Genomic DNA, 19,412 nt, shown 5'->3' with positions numbered 1-19,412 from the left:
TAAGCGTCTAATGCGCATGCTCAACAGTAAAAACTCCATTATTTTTTGCTCGGAATTTGTGAGAAAAAAAAACAGTGGGCAACTGTGAACTGGGGATTACATGGGCCGTTATGGTTGTCGGAATATATTTGAAAGCTCCACGGTTTAGCAGAAGAGAGAGCAAAACAACGGCCGGATAGCTGCAGACCGGGAGCGGGACATCCTTCAGTCTTGTCGGGACACTCCACAATCAAGTAAATTTCAGTCAGTTAGCTGACTGGCTAGCTAGCCTAGCTGGTTGCAGCGTTAGCTCCGAGATCCCAGGCGCAGTAAAATGAAGCGTTATTGCCCTTTGTTTTTAAGTCGGACTGGCAGACGTTGTATGAATGCTGAGAGCTGAATGAGCACACCGCTGCGGGAATTGGATTACACAATGACTTATTTTGCGCTCATTTATTAAAGTATCAGCCGTTTTCAAAACATTATCTGGCTAGCCCGTTTGCTAGCCAGCTAACTCTTGATTCTCCCGCGAGCCAGAAAAGCCAAGACTCCAAAACTTCGCCAACACAGAGCCTGACGCAGAGAAAAGGTTGGTAGGACCTGCTACTATTGACGTTAGCTAACGGATATCAATAAGTAAAGTGTGATGTAGGTATCCGATTTATAAGAGGTTTTTTCACAACGCGGTATTGTGCGTGGGTCGTATGTTGTTACTGCAGCTAACGGGCAAGAGTTTTGTATTGGAGTGTTTTGTGCGCCTGACAGCTGTCACGACAACACAGTACAAAGTAGGGTAGCTTGCTAGCCTAGCTGTTAGCCTGGACGCTAGCTGCCGTGTATGAGCCGTGTACTTTGTGGGATGTTTTTTCATACTTTACGCAATTTATGATACAAAATTAAGAAAAAAAAGGATACATCAGTTCAGAGCTATATTAATTGCTCTTTCATGTGCCAGGGTGTTCGCTTCGGAGTTGGTTGTTGCAGCTGCTTATACTGTCGCTAAACACTGAGTAAACTACGGGCCTAGGCAAACACACCCTTCTACTTCAAAGCAGCTAGAGCTTACTCTGAAGTTCTTCTGGAGAAGACTAATACATCTGATGTAGTCGTTTTTCAAACACGCTTAGATCATATCAGTTACAGAATAGGTTTATTGCACGATATCTTTACCGCGGGGGTCGCTGCCAGATTACATAATCCACCTCCACCTTTCTTTGCAGGCTCTCCACCTTCACCCACATCCCTACTCTGATGTGAACTGAACTAATAAATCTGCAGGAGTCATCCTTTAAGTGAGGGATCTGCCTCATAGCTGAAGAAAGTCGAGGTGTTTGGGCAAGTCAGGTTTTACTGGCAGTGTGCTTCTAACCCACCAGCATGTACACTGGACAGTGGATACTCTAGCCAAAACAGATCCTGGCTTCCCAAAGATGACAAGGTATGCAACTTTCTTTTTGTTTGTCTTGGTATTACTTTTACATTGATAATAAACCAAAAACCTTTCTTTTGCTGTGGCCACTCCCCCTTTTCAACATGTTTACATCACATTCATTCTCTAGGGGCTTGTATTATCTTCAGCACAGACATAAGAAAAGAAACTGCAGGGTACTTTCCCAGAACTTTTTGACACACAGATGACAGCTAAAAAGTAAAGGAAATGATGCTGAATTAGTAGAGTGGAATTAATTTGCAGTGCTTCCCTTGTTCATGCTGCTTACTTTAGTTCAGATCTTGGCTGATTTCATCACCATGCATAGGGTACATTTTGTAATGTTTGATATCCGACATCGATATTTGATGTTGTGTAATAAGCTGAATGTGACCTCAACATTAAGCATGCAGGTTGGTTGAAATAAAACATTAATGATCGCAAGATCTTTACTGCAGAAACATTCACCCATCTTTTGTGTTTACTTTTTTCAGTGACTCACTCAGGCTTAGTGAACTTCCCTGATACTTGCACAATATACAGTTAAATGAGGAAAGCTCTTTCAGAAGAGAAGAGCAAAATTTATTGTAGCATAAGCATGACAAATTGAACTATTTTTCCAGTTAGACTCCAAAAAGTCCCAGATGAAAGTGGTGGGGATGAGTAAGCATCTGGTTCATGGAGGCTTTAGTATAGATAACCTTGACAACCCGGATAATGTAGAGATAGCAGGATGAGGGGGCAGGATAGATGGCTTGAAACCCAAAATAGATGCTGAGACTAAACAACTGTTTCCCCCCTTTTAGCATTGGATGTTTTTTTGCGTGTGCTTAAGTAAAGTTGTGCAGTAGAGGATACAACAAGAGTTAAACTTTCCTTAGAAGCAGAGTCCCTGGGTCCACTCTTGACAGGCTGAACTGTTACTACATGATACCTTCATGTTACCCCCCTCCTTATGTTAAAAGACAAGATGTGTTAACACTTCCTGCTTTTTAAGGTGCTGGCAGGCTACAAAATGATGGGAGGCAGTGATACTGTCAGTGGGGACAAGGATGGGGTCCACACCACTGCAATACACGTCCCCATCGGCTGGCAGAGGAGAGTGGAAGGAGGGCAGGTACTCTATGTCAGGTACGTTGGTTCCACACACATGAACTTGCTGATTTTTAATAGTTGGGCAACAGATTTTGAAAGCACACCATGAATAATTGTTACATAATGTATTCTTGAAAAATGACAGTACTGGTTTTGCCAACAAATTTTGGGGGATATTACCTGGCAGGATGACTGCAGTTTTGGATTCGTTTTTTGAAGTTTGTTTCTAGCTATAGACAACAAAGAAGACAAGAAAATGTTTTTTTTGCACTTTTAGGAAGTGCAAAGCGAGTAAAATTAAATGTATTCATTTTAATGTTCTATTTATTCTGGGGAGCACTTATTCTGGTTCTATTTATTCTTATTCTGGTAGTTTTAAATACTCATCTATTCAAGCATACCAGGTCTTTGTGAGGGCTCAAAAGCAACTGACAGATTTAGGCTTTCTATATATATATTATGTTGTTTCTACCAAAGAGAAACATATTTTTTTCTTTGTTATCAGTCGTTCATCCTGAAGATCACCTAAAGACTTCTTTGATTTACTGCAGGTGTGCTCCACTCCACACTTGCCCTCTTCTTTTGCTGTGAAAGGATTCCCCTTGCCTTAAAATACTGGGTAGCTGAGGCAGAGAAAAAAGTATTTTCATTTGGATACCAATATTTTTGTTGAACAGTGGTTTGGATCATGCTTGAATTTAGACATAAAATATGACATTATAAATATGAAATTTTGTATTACTCATTACTCATACTTTTTAGCCACTGAGTTGGAAAGAAACTTGGCTGAAATTAACTGTTCACTTTAATGTTAGCCATAACCTGCGTTACTAACTAGTAACCCATCTAATGCCAGACACCCCAGCCCTGGAGCAAGACTCTGAAACTTTGCCTTTTTTCAAATATACCCTGATTGAGACTTAACGATTCACAGGAACTTATGCTATATGTTGCTAATTCTCCATGGAATATTTTTTAATTATTGGGCCAGTTTGTGCGTTTTACAGGTGTAGAAGCACCACAGGAGTGGATTTGTGTCCTTCAGACTCTCATATGGGTCAGCAGTGTTTGCAGATGACACTAGTGGTTTCTGTCATTGAACTGGATTGAATTAAACCTTTTTTTAATAATTATCTTCTGCACATTCGTACAGTCAGGAGGGAAACTTTTACTCCTTGACTGGGAGTCTCAAGCCTGTAGCTCTCTTGCCCTTCTCCATTAGCTCCCCATGGCTCTAACCAGGAAAAAAACACAAACTGCATGAATGTTATGATGGAATTGAAAAATGCACAAGTAGTTTATGTTTATCAGCTGACACCTTACTCCTAGTTTTGCTGAACCTCACTACCAGTGGCTAGTATGGATGTAGACCCATAAATGGCTGGTCTCTCAAAAGTTGTTCATGAATGACTTTGTTGATATTAAAGGTTGGCAAACGCTTCCCTAGAATGAACAGTATACATGTCTCTGCTCTGAGAGCTGCAGCTTCAGCTTGAGGCTCAAATTGATTTGGCTCAGCTGCACCATAATGATGCCTTCAAATGATTCTTGAAAGGAAAAGTTCTCTGCTGCAGTGGAGCCTTCTGTGGCATCGATGCCTTGCGATTATGTGTCACGCTCAATTTTCTTCTGGCCTTGAACAACTCCTGTCATACATCATTGTCCACCCCTTTACACTCTACCCACAGTTGCATTTTTCTGACATTTTGCACTGGCTGGTGTTAGGTTCAGAGCCAGGACAGCGTTTGTGCTTTAACTGTGTCTCATTTGTTACAGTTTCTCTCTGCCTTCTTCCTGTAGTCCCAGTGGCACTACCCTGTCCAATCTGGAAGAGGTCAAGACCTATCTGATGACTGATGGCACCTGCAAATGTGGCCTCGAGTGTCCTCTCATCATCAACAAGGTGTTGTCAGTCTGTCAGTTTGTTTGTGCTGTTGATTTGTGTGTTTCTAGTAAGGTTTGGCAATACACAACAGTTTTAGATTTAATAAGCTCTGTGGTGTTAATCTCACTCTCATTCTTGTGTGAGTGTGTCAAACTTGTGGACCACAGCTAAGCAGCTGTTGTACATTTTTCCTAGTCGGCATGGAGAATACTTGTAGGAAGCATGTCTAGTTAGATTTGTCTGTTTAACTAGTCACAACAAATTGATTGGGACACAGATGTCTGCACAGGGCCTCGCTTTCACCCTCTGATAACAAAATTTACGTCATCCTGACCAAAACAGAACCTCACATACTTAAGGGAAGCAAAAACTACTGCGTAACAGTTGCATAAAAGTACAGAGAAAATCTATTTACATATTCTCCATAAAGTTTTGTCTGAATTCTGTCTAATCCTCCTTTTTGCTGTCGTGCAGGTTTTCAATTTCACAGTGGGTGTGAAGGTGGAACAGCACAGCCAGCCACTGGGCAAAGCAGAGCAGGACATGACCAAACTCTGTAATCATCGCAGGAAAGTGGTGGCAATGGCTGCCCTGTGTCGCAGTATGCAGGCTTCACAGCTGCCCTTTGCCAACTTTCATCATCCAGGTAACCAAGGTGAGCACTGACATGCAGTAGGTTTGAGGCATGGTACTCATTTATCAGTTTGCTCTTAGATAATATCAAATAAAATAAAAAAACAAACATTTTAAAGAGTGATACTTTTTTTTCTTAATTTCTACATATTTCCTTTAAAAGAAAAGCTGAAAATCAGAAAATGCTGAGTTTTAATCTTTCTTTGAATAAAGTCTCTATGGGTGATGTTGACAGGTTCCCCTCACAGCCTTTAATGTTGACAGTGTTGTGTGCACAGCAGTAACATCAGGTAAAGGACTTTGCACACATTTCACTATTACCATGATCGTAGAACCAATTAAAGAGGAAATTTCATTTATGAAATTAAGAGGCTGTTATTAATAAAGTGTCTTCAAGTCAGCCTTCAAATCCAGTTCCTTCTACCTCACCACTCTACTCTCTTGCACTCTGTTTCGATTAGTAGAATATCAGAGAAACTCTAACAGAATCCACAATGTTTCGATGCAATTTATTCCACTTTAAGCCACAGCCTTACACACATGAATTTGCATCCATATTATGGATCACATGTGTTTGACTGTGAGATGCATGTGGGAGTGGGTTTGGCCATCTGCATGAGTAGCCAGTGACTGCCGGAAATCCTGTGGGAGCTGGTGGGTGTGGTTTGAAAGGAAATTTGTTGCTTGTAGATCTTTTTGTGTTGTTGAATGCAGCAGCTGTCAGCCACACAGAATTGAAACTGCTGTAGTATTGGTGTCCTTTCACCCTAAGAACAGAAGAGATTCAGGAAAACGATGATTTCCAGTTCTGGCGTGCTTTGTTTCCTCCACTTTATTGTTTCTTATTTTCACCCAAAAACTGTTCGTGTTTTGGTAAAAATCAGTGTTGAGACACAACTCTCTTCAATTCTGTTAAAAATTTGGGTAAAATAGGAATTATTTGAATGGGCAGAGCTGCTCTGACTCAAGTCATGTGAACTGGATATTTTAGTATGGTGTTATTAGTGTTAACACTCCTTGTATACACGACAAGTCAGAGAAAGTCACATGGGGTGGTGAGGAGCAACTGTTGAACCAGGCCTTTCCTATGCACTCTGTGCAGTTATATTCCTTCATTAATGCACATCTGTGCATAAATTCTCTCATTTTGGTTGGTTAGATAACTGCTCACTTTTCTCTAGATTATTTAATTTTATATGGTTTTGGTCTATTTTGTATTGCAGAGCTTGGCCTCCATTCTGATTATTCAGCAACCATTGGATAACAAAAGTAAAAGGGTCTTCTGCACATATTAGTTATAATTTCAGCGTTTGATTTTTAGAAAAAAACAAATTGCACGCCATTTACCTCAGTTACTAAAAATTGATTGTTTAAATGCTTTTTACAACCTGTAACAACAAATGTATCGAAAAACCTAAATAAATGTCACAATACATTTTTAAGCAATTAAATTGCACAAAATTGACAGATGTAAAAAAATGTATGAATTAAAAGTCATGCAAATTTATATTTAATTTTTTTTGGTCAGACTGTTCAATAAACACTCCTTAAAAAATGAATTTTCTGGCAATTATATCACAGTTCAGACATTAAAGGGAAAAGAAATTATGGCAGATTTGTCTTTCACAATAATTACTCTGTAATTTAGCATTTAGCAGTCTCGGGAAAATGGAGTAACAAGCTGTATTTTTTCTTCCCACTTCCAGAGATGAGCAATCGGGTGGACAGTCGTGATACAAAGGGCGAATCCACAGAGCGTGAAGAAGAGGACCGTGGCATTTTCTGTCCCAAACTCCATCCAGTCCCAGCTCGACCCCAGAACAACCTTCACCCAAATCCCTGCACCAGTCCTAAATCCTCTCACCATTTTATTTATCCTTACAATGGCTCCTCCTCTGTCCTTCACCCAGCCACAAACTCTCACTATCCACTAGATGTCTTTAGAAGACTTCACCATCCTGCTTTCTCAGCATCTTCCAGCTCTTCCTCCAGCTCATTTCCAGCGTACAGCACCCCCCAGAGGTCACCCCGTACTCCCACTCCTCAAAGCAACAGTCAAGGTCAAAGAACACCTAAAACCCCAGAGACTCCTGTTTCTCCTCGGCTAGGACCCCTCTCTTCACCTCCCCCCTCGTCCCCTGTTACCCTTGGTGGAGGAGGAAGAGGAACACAGACTCATCCTCATCATCCTCATGTTGTAATTGTGGGAGGTTCTACCCCACCCTCCCTCTCTCCCTCTGTCCATAACATGTCTATGTCTCCACACCAGCGCTCCTGCCACCCATCAGCTTCTCCATCCTCTCTGTCTGAGCAGGGAGGAGGCTTACCAGCAGCAGAAGGAGGAACGCTGATGGGAAATAACTTGCCTCAGAGGAGGAAATCTACCTCTTCCTCTCCACACTCCCCACTTCCCAGTGGCTCCCCAAACCCCAGCCCCCAGCTCCCCAAATACAAGCTGGAAGACATCCTGGAGCAGTTTAAGAACTCAGGCAATAGCAGCACTAATAATCACCACCTCCTAAACCCTAATAATCCCTCCTTACTGACCAACCAAAGCAGTAGTAACCCTCATGGTCTTTCCTCAAAGCCCTCAAAGACTCCAACCTCCACTGCAGGATCACAAGTTTTTGGGTTGAACTCTGCAGGGCCCTCTAGTTTACCTCTGGGGCCATATCTGAACCACCACCATAGCCATCAGGGCAAGCTGCCACATCCAGCTTCTTTCCCTGCAAGTAGCCTCCTCTCTGCAGCTGCCAAGGCTCAGCTGGCTAACCAGATAACCCAGGGCCAGAGCTCAAATGTGGCCAGCAACGCAGTGACCTTGGCCTCTTCTCTGGAGGTCCTGAAAGAGGCACAACAGCAACAGGCATCAAAGGTAACAAACAGCACTTTACATAACAGCCACTCTCCCTCCTCCATTGCTTCTTCTAGGCTTCCCCATCCCTCCCTTGCAGCAGCCTCCACTGTTTTCTTTCCTCCATCACACTCTCTGGTCCAGTCCCTGGCTTCCTCCTCATCCCATCTGCCACAATCAGCAGAGCGTAACACATCGTATAGGAAGCGGCAACGTCGATCTCCCACAGTCCTCAGCATGCTAACAGACACCAAGCAGCTCTGTAATGGGCTGCGGAAGACCCCACCAGAAGATGCTGTTTCTGCTACAGTTATCAATCTTTCCTCCTCGTCCACTTCATTCCCCTCCTCCTCCTCGCATTCCTCCTCTACCTCAGCTGTGCAGAATCAGAATGCCATCATGTCAGATAACCATCATCAACTCCTCTCTGGGCAGATGCCCAGGTTCCCTGCTCCTCGACAGACGGCACAGCTTTCCAGGCCTCTGCGCCCAAATGAGGCCCTGGACTTCACTACAGGACCGACACCCACAGCCACCCCTCTTGGCTTGGATCCTCCAACCCAGCCTTTGTCTGCCCTGTTACACCTGCTCAGTTTGCAGAATGTGCAGGCCACAGTCTCAGCATCCAGCTCTGCCTTAGCTCAGTCTGGATCTGTGTCTGTTGAAGGAGGTGGACACACTAATAAACAGAGCCCCAAGCAGTCACCTTCATCTCCAACCCATCAGTCTAATGTCAGGGACTCGCCGACTCGGTCACCTTGCCGAACAGATAACACTAATTCTCCCTCATTGAGTCCACAGCCACTTTCTCCTCCTCCCCCCTCCTCTCAGTTCACATCAGCGCAGTCTCATCTTTATCCTCAGTCCACTAAGTCAACTCCTCTTCAAAAAGATTCTTCGTGCACAGTGTTACCAAACTCAGATTTCCACAACAGCAGCAGCCCATCTCAGCAGACACCCCCATCTTCCTTTGGCAAGCATCAACAAACCGATAATCACATTCCTTCAGTAGATCCTGCTTCCCAGTCATCTTTACAGGTTGCCTCACCTCAGGGCACTGTCACAAGAGAGATTGTTAGTAAGAACGAACCTACGTCAGTGGACCTTAGTCATCCTCAAGGCAGTGTTCCTGTAGGGGTATCCACTTCCCCAAAGCCTCTAGATCTTAGCAACCACGTCCTGGCCATTCTCGCAGCATCTTCTAATGTTCCCCAAGGGGAGGGCAACTCTTCCAGCCATACCTCTGATGTTGAGATGTCTTCCCCAGGAAATCAAACTGCAGGTGAGGATGTTATGCTCATGCTTCTAGAGTCTCTTTCTGACAGTCTGTGGGGCACTGGACTTGGTCCTTTTGTTCCTCCCTTGGTTTATGCTGTCTAACTGGACAGATTGATATCCCTAAATTTTAACTACTTGGTTATACTGTGATAAACAAATGGTTCCTTATTTTTTTTGAGCTATATATGTCAAGAACAAGGGGTGCATTATTTTTTTCTTGTTGCTCTGAATCAGAGTATGCTGTTGTTAACTTGTAAAGCGAATGTAGCATTGTAGTTGGGTATTATAACTGATGCATACCATCCAGCACGAGATCCATATAAAAATGTGTTGAATGGTTAGTCACTTTAAACAGATTTAAATAATTGCTGTTTTTCCCACAGGAACGGAGGAGTCTGAATTTGGGGACCCAAAGATCTCCACATTGACCAAACCTCCAGCCACCAGTCCCGGGCTCACTAGCTCCTCTCGTCAAGGAGAGAATCACAGTCCTCCTAACCCTTCAGCTGTAGGTGACTCAGCCACTCCTTTAAGTCTGGCAGAGGCCTTTCCCTTCATGAACCAAGAGCAGCTGCTCCAGCTGCTGTCGTCTACAGGAGGAGTACCATCTGTCCTGGACCCCACAGTCCTGGCTTCATTGCCCCTAGGGGGCCTTTGGTTGGGAGGACAACATGCACAAGTACCTCCTGCCAGTGTTGCACCGCAGCCACCACATAATCTGTCAGACCAGCAGTCAGAGCAGCAACAGCAGCAGTTACTGATAACACAGCAAGAAGATGCACAGCAGCAAAACCAAGACCAACAACAAAAGCAACTGCAGATTAACAACAATCATCTGTTTCCCTTGTTACCCCTGTTGAGTGGTGCCCAAGGGGAGTTCCCTCTGAACCTTTTAGGGCTGCTGAATCCACTTCCAGCCCCAGCGTCGGCCCCTTCTGCAGGGCAGGAGGCTGATTTGACAGAAAAACCCAACCTTCACGCTCTGCTAATGGCCTCCTTGTTGCAACAGCAGGCTTCCTTGTTACCTCTATCTGCGCTGGGTCAGTTGAGCCAGGTCAGCTTGGAAGTTCCTATCCAGCAGTCACAGCAGATCTCTACTACATTGGAGGGCCTCAGTCTGGATAAGACCTCTGGCCTGCTGGACCCATCAACCCTAACTGGGCCAGGGCTCTTGGAGGTCACTCAGGGCCTCCTTCCTATTCCTGCAGGAGCTGAAGGCTCTATCCAAGCCCTTCAGTCTCTACTCATTCCCGCCACTCTTCCTCCTCCCTCTGCAGCCTTCCTGCCCCTCAGCCCTGCCTTGCTCACTGCTGCCCTGAGCTCTGCTGAGCTCCACCCGCCTCCCAATACCCAATTAGCTCCTGCACAGCAAACCCAACATACCCAACCTCAGGTACGCTCTCGATTTCCTATAGCTCTTTCCTCTGAGGTCATCCTAGTTTCCCTTGGAAAAACTATAAACTCATTTCCTTAACTCCTCCATTGTTTTTTACTGCATTAGTTTCCAAAATTTCTTTCCTTTTTTGCTACCCTGCTTTATAATGAAACCCTCACACTTTACAGTTGGTTTGGTTACAGTCTTTCTGTTTTAATGTACCCATTGGCATGTGGCACGAATGGATAGTTTTTCATCCTGTTTATAGTTCAAATATATGAACATAGAAAAAACACTCAACAGTAACTAAGAGAAGAAACGCAACAATAATAATAATAATTATAATGATGATGATGATCATGATCATGATCATGTGTGAAAAGGAGTGGGAGGTGTTCTTTTCAGCCTTTGCAAAAATGCAGTGTCTGCATTCTCCAAAACTTTTTTTAAGGTTTTTTTTTTTATACTGAAAGTTAATATATGTGAAGAATTTATTTATGTCTCCTGGTTTTTTTCAGCCATACCTTATTTATTTTATAATTCATTATCTAAAACCCCAAACCTTTATATTCACTTCAGGTACCCACAGATGCTGGTGTTGACACGCTCATACCCGTATCTCTTCAAAGCAAGGACAACCCCATCCTCCAACAGTTACTCCCCACTTTGCTGAACCCTGCTATATTAGGTGAGTTCACACACACCCTGTATTATACGTCTTTGTCATTGTTTTAGGAATAAATATTATTTGCCTTTCAGTGTTAAACTTTAAACTCTGCAGGGACTCTGTAGCAGTATTTTCTTATACACTGTGTATTAGTGTATTTTTTGCTTTATAGGAGATCTTCCTGGCCTCACAGGCCTCCATAACATTGTGGGGATTGGAGCAGGTTCCATTCTCCTACCACCAGTCCAGGCCTCTGCTTTGGGGATGCCACTGCTACAGGGCCATGATGGAGCAATCAACTTACTCAACAACATACAGGTACATACCTAGCATGAAGTCTGGAGAACACAGCATTTTTATCCTTTCTTTGCTGTTTATACTAGTGTTAAGGATTTGCTATTTTCCATAATAACCTTCCTCTAGCTGCAAACACCATGTTGCATTTGTTAATAAAACCCTAAGTGGGTAAATGTGAATGCATATGTGCTACACAAAATAATGTGCCGCAATTTGAGAAATGGTGTTTCCTAGATTCACTAAAAAAAAAAAAAAGTTTTGTTTTTTTTTCATCAGTGAACTATGGTGTCCAAAAAGTTAAGATACTAACTTTTTTTCTAGGAATGACTATAATGTTTCAGCTATAGAAGCTGCAGATTATATCAGCTGCAACATCTGTGTCATTAAGCTTCACTTTTGAGGATCGTGTTGTTTTCTATAAAATTTGAGTTCTTCTCATATTGTATCAATACTTTACAAATGTTTTCATTTATTTTAAAAAAAGTCCTGTTGTGTTTTGATCTGGAAGCGTGTAAAAATTGTTTCTTTTTTTTGGTAAGTGAAAAATTAAACCCACGTTCAGACAAGTGTTACATTATACACACTGAATTCAGTATCATCAGATGTTGAAAGATTCAGATTTGTTTTTCCCCTGGATCCTTTAAGAAAATCTAAAGACAATTTAAAGTTGAATATTCATATATAAATGGAGGCAATTTTAGGCAATTTTGCAACAAAGAGAAAACACATTTTAAATTCTCTAATACTTTCAGGATCTTTGAAAGTTACTTAACATATCTTTTTCTTTTTGTTCCTCCAGCTGAACCTTGCTCCAGCCTCAGAAGGAGAGAAGCCAGTATCCTTGCAGGACGCTCAAAGCCCTGCCCCACAGGAAGACATGCCAGCCAGTCAAATCACTCCTGAAGTGATCCCAAGTCCTGTTCCAGCTCTAGCTCCAGCTGCTGCCCAAGAATCCACTCCAGCCTCTCAGCGAGGATCTGAGGGCAGATCTGTCATTGATCCTTATACTTCTTTCATGGACACGATTTATACCTCTTTTCTTCAAGTCAGTGCTAAAGAGCAGGAAGATGGGGCCCATTTGGGGCCATCTGACCCCACTTCACCCTTCTGTGCCTTACCTCCAGTTTCTTTTCCTGTGGAGCACCATACACCGTCCACAACTGTCCCAACTCTGCCACAAGCAAGTGCCCCAGTTTCCCTTAGCCCACGGCGGGCTTGTTCCCTACGCAACCCAGACTTATCCCGACTTAGTCTGGAAGCAGCAGCCCATTCTCCAGCCCAAGGGACACCCAAACCCACTGAAGATGGGTCTGTGTCCCCCTTACAAAGGAAACCAGTTATGGTAGAGGGACATACTCACCCAGAACCTCCTCTTCCACCTATATACTTGGAGGAGGCCAAGACAGACTGTGCTGGGCCTGCTGCATCTATGTGCCCTTATGTAGATCCAGGTGTGGATAGGCAGGGGCATCTTCCCCAAGTAGGGTATCTCAGTCCTGGGGATGAATGCAATAGTAGGCCCACTGAAGAGACAACTGGGACATTGCTGCACTCTGAACAGGGAATGGTGAGTGCCCGAGTCTTCTGTTTCCTTTATACTCCAAGGCAAAAATGTTTTTGCTTCTTTTAGACACCAGAATGTGGACTTTAACAATGGTTGGTTATAGACTTTTAATGGATTTAAGTAGCTGAAATTTAAAACAATGATGCATGATTTAATCATAATAACCTTGTAACATTATTTCTGGTTACACAAAGGACCAAGCAGGAGCAGCGGGTGGAGCCAGAAGAGGAAGGAAAAGGAAACAAACGTAAGATTCCTTTTAAGATGGTTAATTTCTCAGTTATACTCGATACAGAAAGTTGCCTGGATAATTCAATTTCCAGTAAAAATCAGAGTGCCTCACACATGCAGTTCTATAATAACTGTCCTGTCAGGTGTATTTGGCATACAGTAGTGCATACTAATGCGTTTCTTACTTTATCAGGCTTCAGAATGTGTTAGAAGACTTCAGAGACGTGGATGCTACAGCACTAGAGGAAACCAAGGCTACAGTAAGACTTGTCTCCCTCTCGATGACTCATGGATTTATTGTTCTTTATCAGAAGGGCTGGTTGTTGTTTACCTCTCACCAGTTCTATTCAAATGTTCTTAGTCAGACTCTGCAGTCTTAAAGAAGGGCCTTGTTTTCCCCCAGCTATTGGTATTTGCTGTTGTTACTTTTCCACAGTTTGGCATGTTTTAAATGACTATATGTGAGTTGCATGTTAACACACTTTGAGGTTAACATGCATGGCTTCTGGTGAAAATCTATCAACAGCTGTTGAGTTGGCAGCACTGAGACATGTACTTGTTAAAACAGTCTGTAGGGAAATCTGAAACCTGGTAACAAGTGGGTCCAGAGGCCTAATCAGACCCAAGTATCAACAAGCTCTTATATTTTTATTTCTTCTCTGAGTACTGCAGAAAAGAAGTAATAGATTTCCTGTTTATTGATCCTATCTTAGACATTTGATCTCACAAACTGATCTCCACGAAGATTAAGTCATTTACTTTGAAGTGAGATTTGACTTCAGTAGAGTTAATGGTCACAGTGCTCATTGCCACACATCATTTGTATGTAAGGCTGGAAACACAAGCAATCTTTTGACACCTCGAATAAAACTTCATCATGCACTACATCTTTTCTTGCCCAAAGTCTGTATACTGTGGAATAGGCACTCAAAACCACACAGAGGAAATGGCATAAAAGTAAAATATGTATTCGTTTTTGTTTTGTCAGGTGAAGAATGGAAGAGAGGCACTATAATATGAGTGAATACAAAATGTAATAAAGTAACACTATATAATGAGTAGAGAACCAATGATCGATAAGCATTTGTCACAGAGTCATGGTACCTGGGGCTGTTTGATATAACGATATATCAGATGACGATATAAAAATGTTTCATATTACGCTATCGTTTTTGTTTCGTGGTGTCGCGAAATAAAATAAAAATAAAATGCAAAATAAAAACACTTCACGTAAGTTGAGCTGCCCGAGATTCACAGAATTTACAGAAAATGTTAAATTTTTGTGATTTATATCGTTGTCGGAACGATAGATGTCTTATATCGGGATATGAGATTTTGGTCATATCGCACAGCCCTGATGGTACCGTTAAAATCCTTTGACTCCTCTCAAAGCTGCTAGCATGGGTGTAAAGAACAATGAAGCTAATATAATGCTATTTGATGTCTTCATTAGCATCAAATAGGTGGTGTGCAGTGAATCCAAGTATTTTAATTTGTTCATCCTTGAAGTATAGAAATACCACAGTAATGACAATGCGGCACAAGAAATGCCACTAACAACCAGCATTTAAGAAAAATATTCAGCACTCTTGGGTGTTAGGGCCTTTCAATGATATCACATTATGTCATATAAATCAGATAATATAATGTCACGTTCTTCATTAACTGATTGAGTTGTTGATAACTGTAGAAACTGAAACTTTGATATATATTTTTTCTGAATATTTGTAAAAAGAGAGCTCTTAAAGTCGTGATTTTCCAACAACAAGACATGAGGGGGGCTTGGTTTGTGCAAGCTTGACGTGCAGGATTCAGTGTAAAGGATTTGCTGAAGGGAGCAGTTTCTGTTTGGTGCTGTGAGTCTTCTCAATGATTGTGCAGTTCTGACTGCAGTGCAAAGTCATTCCACCACTGGCAGCTGCAAAGATATGAGCCTGATGTGACTCTTCTCTCACACTCTCTCTCGTTCCAGACAGCACTGCTGAAGCCTGAGAGGTCAGTGCGCGGCAGGCGGCGACGAGGCGCCAGGTCTCAAAGGCAGTGATTGGTGGAGGGTGCCATCATTCAGAGCTGTTCACCAATGAAAGGCAACCAGATGCCTCTGTATACCCCTCCATCTCTCCAACCTCATCACTACTGTTTTAGACCTTAAAAAAAAAAATCAACTGCACTAATATGATGCTGTCATGTCAACCATTGTTATGGCAACCACTATGAACAGATAGGAGAAAGATCTAGTCTGAGTTTATTTCAAAAGGTGAAAAACATGAAGAGAGATTTTGTGGATACTTTTTTCACTTGTGTTTTCTCTTAGGTCACAAAATAATGGTTGCGTTACATTGTGAACAATGATCTGTCAATTAGGTTGGTGTTAGAATTATATCAATGAGAAAACATGAAAATAACAAACGAGTAATGTTTTCTCCTCATCAGTGTGTTACTGTGAGTCAGGACGAAGCCCATCTACTTGAACGATGCTCTCTGTTGAAAGTGTGTCTGTACACGTGTGGATGAGTGTGTCCTTTTATGTGTTTGTGTGTGTGTGTGTTGGACAACAGTGCTGTTGCTGAGCCCCCCACTGTCAGGCCGTTTTTCATTTCAGTGAGACCTTGTCTTTTTAGTAAGATGAACGTCTCTTTGTGCTTGTATTTTAGAGAAATGTTCCAGGTTTTCAGAAGGTGCTGAAAGAGACTACAAGAAGGAAAAAAACTTGACTTTTTTTTTTTTTCTTCAAAGTATGTTATAACCTTTGTGGGATAAACCAAGGAACTAGTCTGGTTTACTCAATCAGGTTTCTTAGGTAGTATATATCAGTGGCTGATTACAAACAGGAAAGTTTTTCATTGAATATAATTTCACATATCATGTGAGATGTATTGGTTTCCATGTTAAACCAACAGAAAACGTTAATTTGAAGTTGTTTTGTACAACCTTGAATCATGTTGCAATGCTCCAGGGTTCCCAGTGACTCCAACCATACTGATGTTTGTAAAAATTGCAAAACAGGCAACAAATATAGTGCAACTCATGAAACTCACGAGTGCCGTTTGTCATAATTTGGCAACCCATTTACATTTCAGATGCTGTGTTACTTGACACTGTGAAGAATTACATGTAGCTCTGGTGACTTACATGGGATGAGACCCAGCCAAGAGATAAGTCTATTGAAAAAAAAAAAATAAAATAAAGAGGCTTAATTTTGAAGTTAAACAGGAACCAGGTGTTTACAGAAAGTACTGTATGTCCTTTGATTGGATGAATGGATGGCTGGAATACTTAAAACACAGAGAGCGATAATGTCTTATGTGGATCTGTTGAGTCCGTGTGTTACTGTGGATTTGGAGTGATATCCTTGCTCTGTCTCCCCCGTCACTGTTTGAGCTCTCCTCCACACACTGCCCTGCCCCTGAGAGTACTGGCATCTCTAGCTGTATTTAAAATAAAATAACAAAAAAAAGAATAAAGAAAAGTGAAAAAGAAAGCAGATTATGCAATTTCTACACTTGGAGATTTGTACATATGTACAGTTAATGTGTTTTATTTTGATTTTATATTGTTAGAGACAGATGAGAGAAAACAATGAATTGTGAATTTTTTCTGGGAATTGTAATTAAGTATTTTTCTCATTCTACCCCTTGCTTTCAATACTTATGTTAAAAAAAAGACGATTAAATTGTGGACTGTAGCTTTCTTTTTTTATATGGGAGTCGTTTTTTATTTAATATTAAACTATTTACAAAAAATACATGTATCTTGTGCTGATTTGTGTTCTGAATATTTGAATATGATATGATATGTGTTAAAATATTCCTTCAGGTCGCACACACAGAATCTTTTGCTGAATATTTGTTGGAAACACTTTCTTAATATCTTTTAAAAAATTATAGATAGATAGATGTAACATAAACATAGAAAAAAATATATATATATAAGTAACATACGTGACTTCTCTAAAAGAAAAAACAGTTCAATTTCAGTGAGTTTGCACAATACCGGAACCCTGCAAATAGCTCATATACAGTGGCTTGCAAAAGTATTCGGCCCCCTTGAACTTTTCTACATTTTGTCACATTACAGCCACAAACATGAATCAATTTTATTGGAATTCCACGTGAAAGACCAATACAAAGTGGTGTACACGTGAGAAGTGGAATGAAAATCATACATGATTCCAAACATTTTTTACAAATAAATAACTGAAAAGTGTGGTGTGCGTAATTATTCAGCCCCCTGAGTCAATACTTTGTAGAACCACCTTTTGCTGCAATTACAGCTGCCAGTCTTTTAGGGTATGTCTCTACCAGCTTTGCACATCTAGAGACTGAAATCCTTGCCCATTCTTTGCAAAACAGCTCCAGCTCAGTCGGATTAGATGGACAGCGTTTGTGAACAGCAGTTTTCAGACCTTGCCACAGATTCTCGATTGGATTTAGACACCAGACAGGTCAGGGATAAAGTTATTGAGAAATTTAAAGCAGGCTTAGGCTACAAAAAGATTTCCCAAGCCTTGAACATCCCACGGAGCACTGTTCAAGGAATCATTCAGAAATGGAAGGAGTATGGCACAACTGTAAACCTACCAAGACAAGGCCGTCCACCTAAACTCACAGGCCGAACAAGGAGAGCGCTGATCAGAAATGCAGCCAAGAGGCCCATGGTGACTCTGGACGAGCTGCAGAGATCTACAGCTCAGGTGGGGAATCTGTCCATAGGACAACTATTAGTCGTGCACTGCACAAAGTTGGCCTTTATGGAAGAGTGGCAAGAAGAAAGCCATTGTTAACAGAAAACCATAAGAAGTCCCGTTTGCAGTTTGCCACAAGCCATGTGGGGACACAGCAAACATGTGGAAGAAGGTGCTCTGGTCAGATGAGACCAAAATGGAACTTTTTGGCCAAAATGCAAAACGCTATGTGTGGCGGAAAACTACCACTGCACATCACTCTGAACACACCATCCCCACTGTCAAATATGGTGGTGGCAGCATCATGCTCTGGGGGTGCTTCTCTTCAGCAGGGACAGGGAAGCTGGTCAGAGTTGATGGGAAGATGGATGGAGCCAAATACAGGGCAATCTTGGAAGAAAACCTCTTGGAGTCTGCAAAAGACTTGAGACTGGGGCGGAGGTTCACCTCCCAGCAGGACAACCACCCTAAATATAAAGCCAGGGCAACAATGGAATGGTTTAAAACAAAACATATCCATGTGTTAGAATGGCCCAGTCAAAGTCCAGATCTAAATCCAATCGAGAAACTGTGGCAAGATCTGAAAACTGCTGTTCACAAACGCTGTCCATCTAATCCGACTGAGCTGGAGCTGTTTTGCAAAGAAGAATGGGCAAGGATTTCAGTCTCTAGATGTGCAAAGCTGGTAGAGACATACCCTAAAAGACTGGCAGCTGTAATTGCAGCAAAAGGTGGTTCTACAAAGTATTGACTCAGGGGGCTGAATAATTACGCACACCCCACTTTTCAGTTATTTATTTGTAAAAAATGTTTGGAATCATGTATGATTTTCATTCCACTTCTCACGTGTACACCACTTTGTATTGGTCTTTCACGTGGAATTCCAATAAAATTGATTCATGTTTGTGGCTGTAATGTGACAAAATGTGGAAAAGTTCAAGGGGGCCGAATACTTTTGCAAGCCACTGTAGATGGTTCCTGTGTTTCTGCAGACAGGCCATATCTTATGATGCTAAAACAGCCTAAGTCCATAGTAGTTGTATTTTCAGTGTTAATTACAGGTTTCTGACATTCAGTGTGCTGTCTCGACATATTGCTGCATCACCCTGGCCTGTAATGCCACTTTAAGCTGAAGCTTACTCATCCCTTAATCAATAATCTCTCTTCCCCAAATGGTTTCATATGGCTTTCCAAGCAGTACAGTCATTCCTCGGATGAGAGCCAACGACTATTTGTGATGCATACGATAACAAAGTTATTCCTCGATCCTCTGTTCAGATGTGACGCCACACCTTGGGCCTTAGTGATGCTGAGGCTGTGGGTACCACTTTAAAGAGGCGGATGCAGACCACGCCCTTCCTCGGATTACAGATAGGAGGCGCTGTGGCGACCAAAGGAGGGGGATCAAGCAGCAGCTTTACCTCACTGCCCTTCCAGCAGC

General features: G+C 42.0%; 1 protein-coding gene across 3 annotated transcripts; it reads left to right on the top strand.

Annotated features, from left to right (window-relative positions):
- The first annotated feature begins 20 nt into the window (after nucleotides 1–20).
- mbd6 (methyl-CpG binding domain protein 6) lies at nucleotides 21–17,021 on the top strand. Of its 3 annotated transcripts, none has more exons than XM_031738213.2 (13): nucleotides 21–233; nucleotides 1,200–1,417; nucleotides 2,406–2,539; nucleotides 4,304–4,406; nucleotides 4,863–5,043; nucleotides 6,728–9,157; nucleotides 9,537–10,546; nucleotides 11,108–11,216; nucleotides 11,368–11,513; nucleotides 12,292–13,059; nucleotides 13,251–13,303; nucleotides 13,481–13,547; nucleotides 15,260–17,021. In XM_031738213.2, exons 3-13 carry the CDS (start codon nucleotides 2,424–2,426, stop codon nucleotides 15,329–15,331), a joined length of 5,055 nt encoding a protein of 1,684 aa, XP_031594073.1. In that variant the 5' UTR covers nucleotides 21–233; nucleotides 1,200–1,417; nucleotides 2,406–2,423; the 3' UTR covers nucleotides 15,332–17,021. The 3 variants fall into 3 exon arrangements, with proteins under 3 accessions (XP_031594073.1, XP_031594074.1, XP_031594072.1); XM_031738214.2 differs by having other exon boundaries at nucleotides 21–568; nucleotides 4,863–5,034; XM_031738212.2 differs by having other exon boundaries at nucleotides 21–568.
- Nucleotides 17,022–19,412: the final 2,391 nt, after the last annotated feature.

This window comes from Oreochromis aureus, linkage group 20 (genome assembly GCF_013358895.1).
Source record: "Oreochromis aureus strain Israel breed Guangdong linkage group 20, ZZ_aureus, whole genome shotgun sequence".
In the NCBI taxonomy this organism is placed as follows: domain Eukaryota; kingdom Metazoa; phylum Chordata; class Actinopteri; order Cichliformes; family Cichlidae; genus Oreochromis; species Oreochromis aureus.
Note: the sequence above shows the minus strand (reverse complement) of the source record. Positions and strands in the feature narration are given on the sequence as shown.

Coding starts and splice junctions, on each gene's coding strand:
- mbd6 (XM_031738213.2), top strand. CDS start 2,424: ATGATGGGAGGCAGTGATACTGTCAGTGGGGACAAGGATGGGGTCCAC. Junction 11,217..11,367: donor GCTGAACCCTGCTATATTAG/GTGAGTTCACAC, acceptor TTTGCTTTATAG/GAGATCTTCCTGGCCTCACA. Junction 13,304..13,480: donor GGAAGGAAAAGGAAACAAAC/GTAAGATTCCTT, acceptor TTACTTTATCAG/GCTTCAGAATGTGTTAGAAG.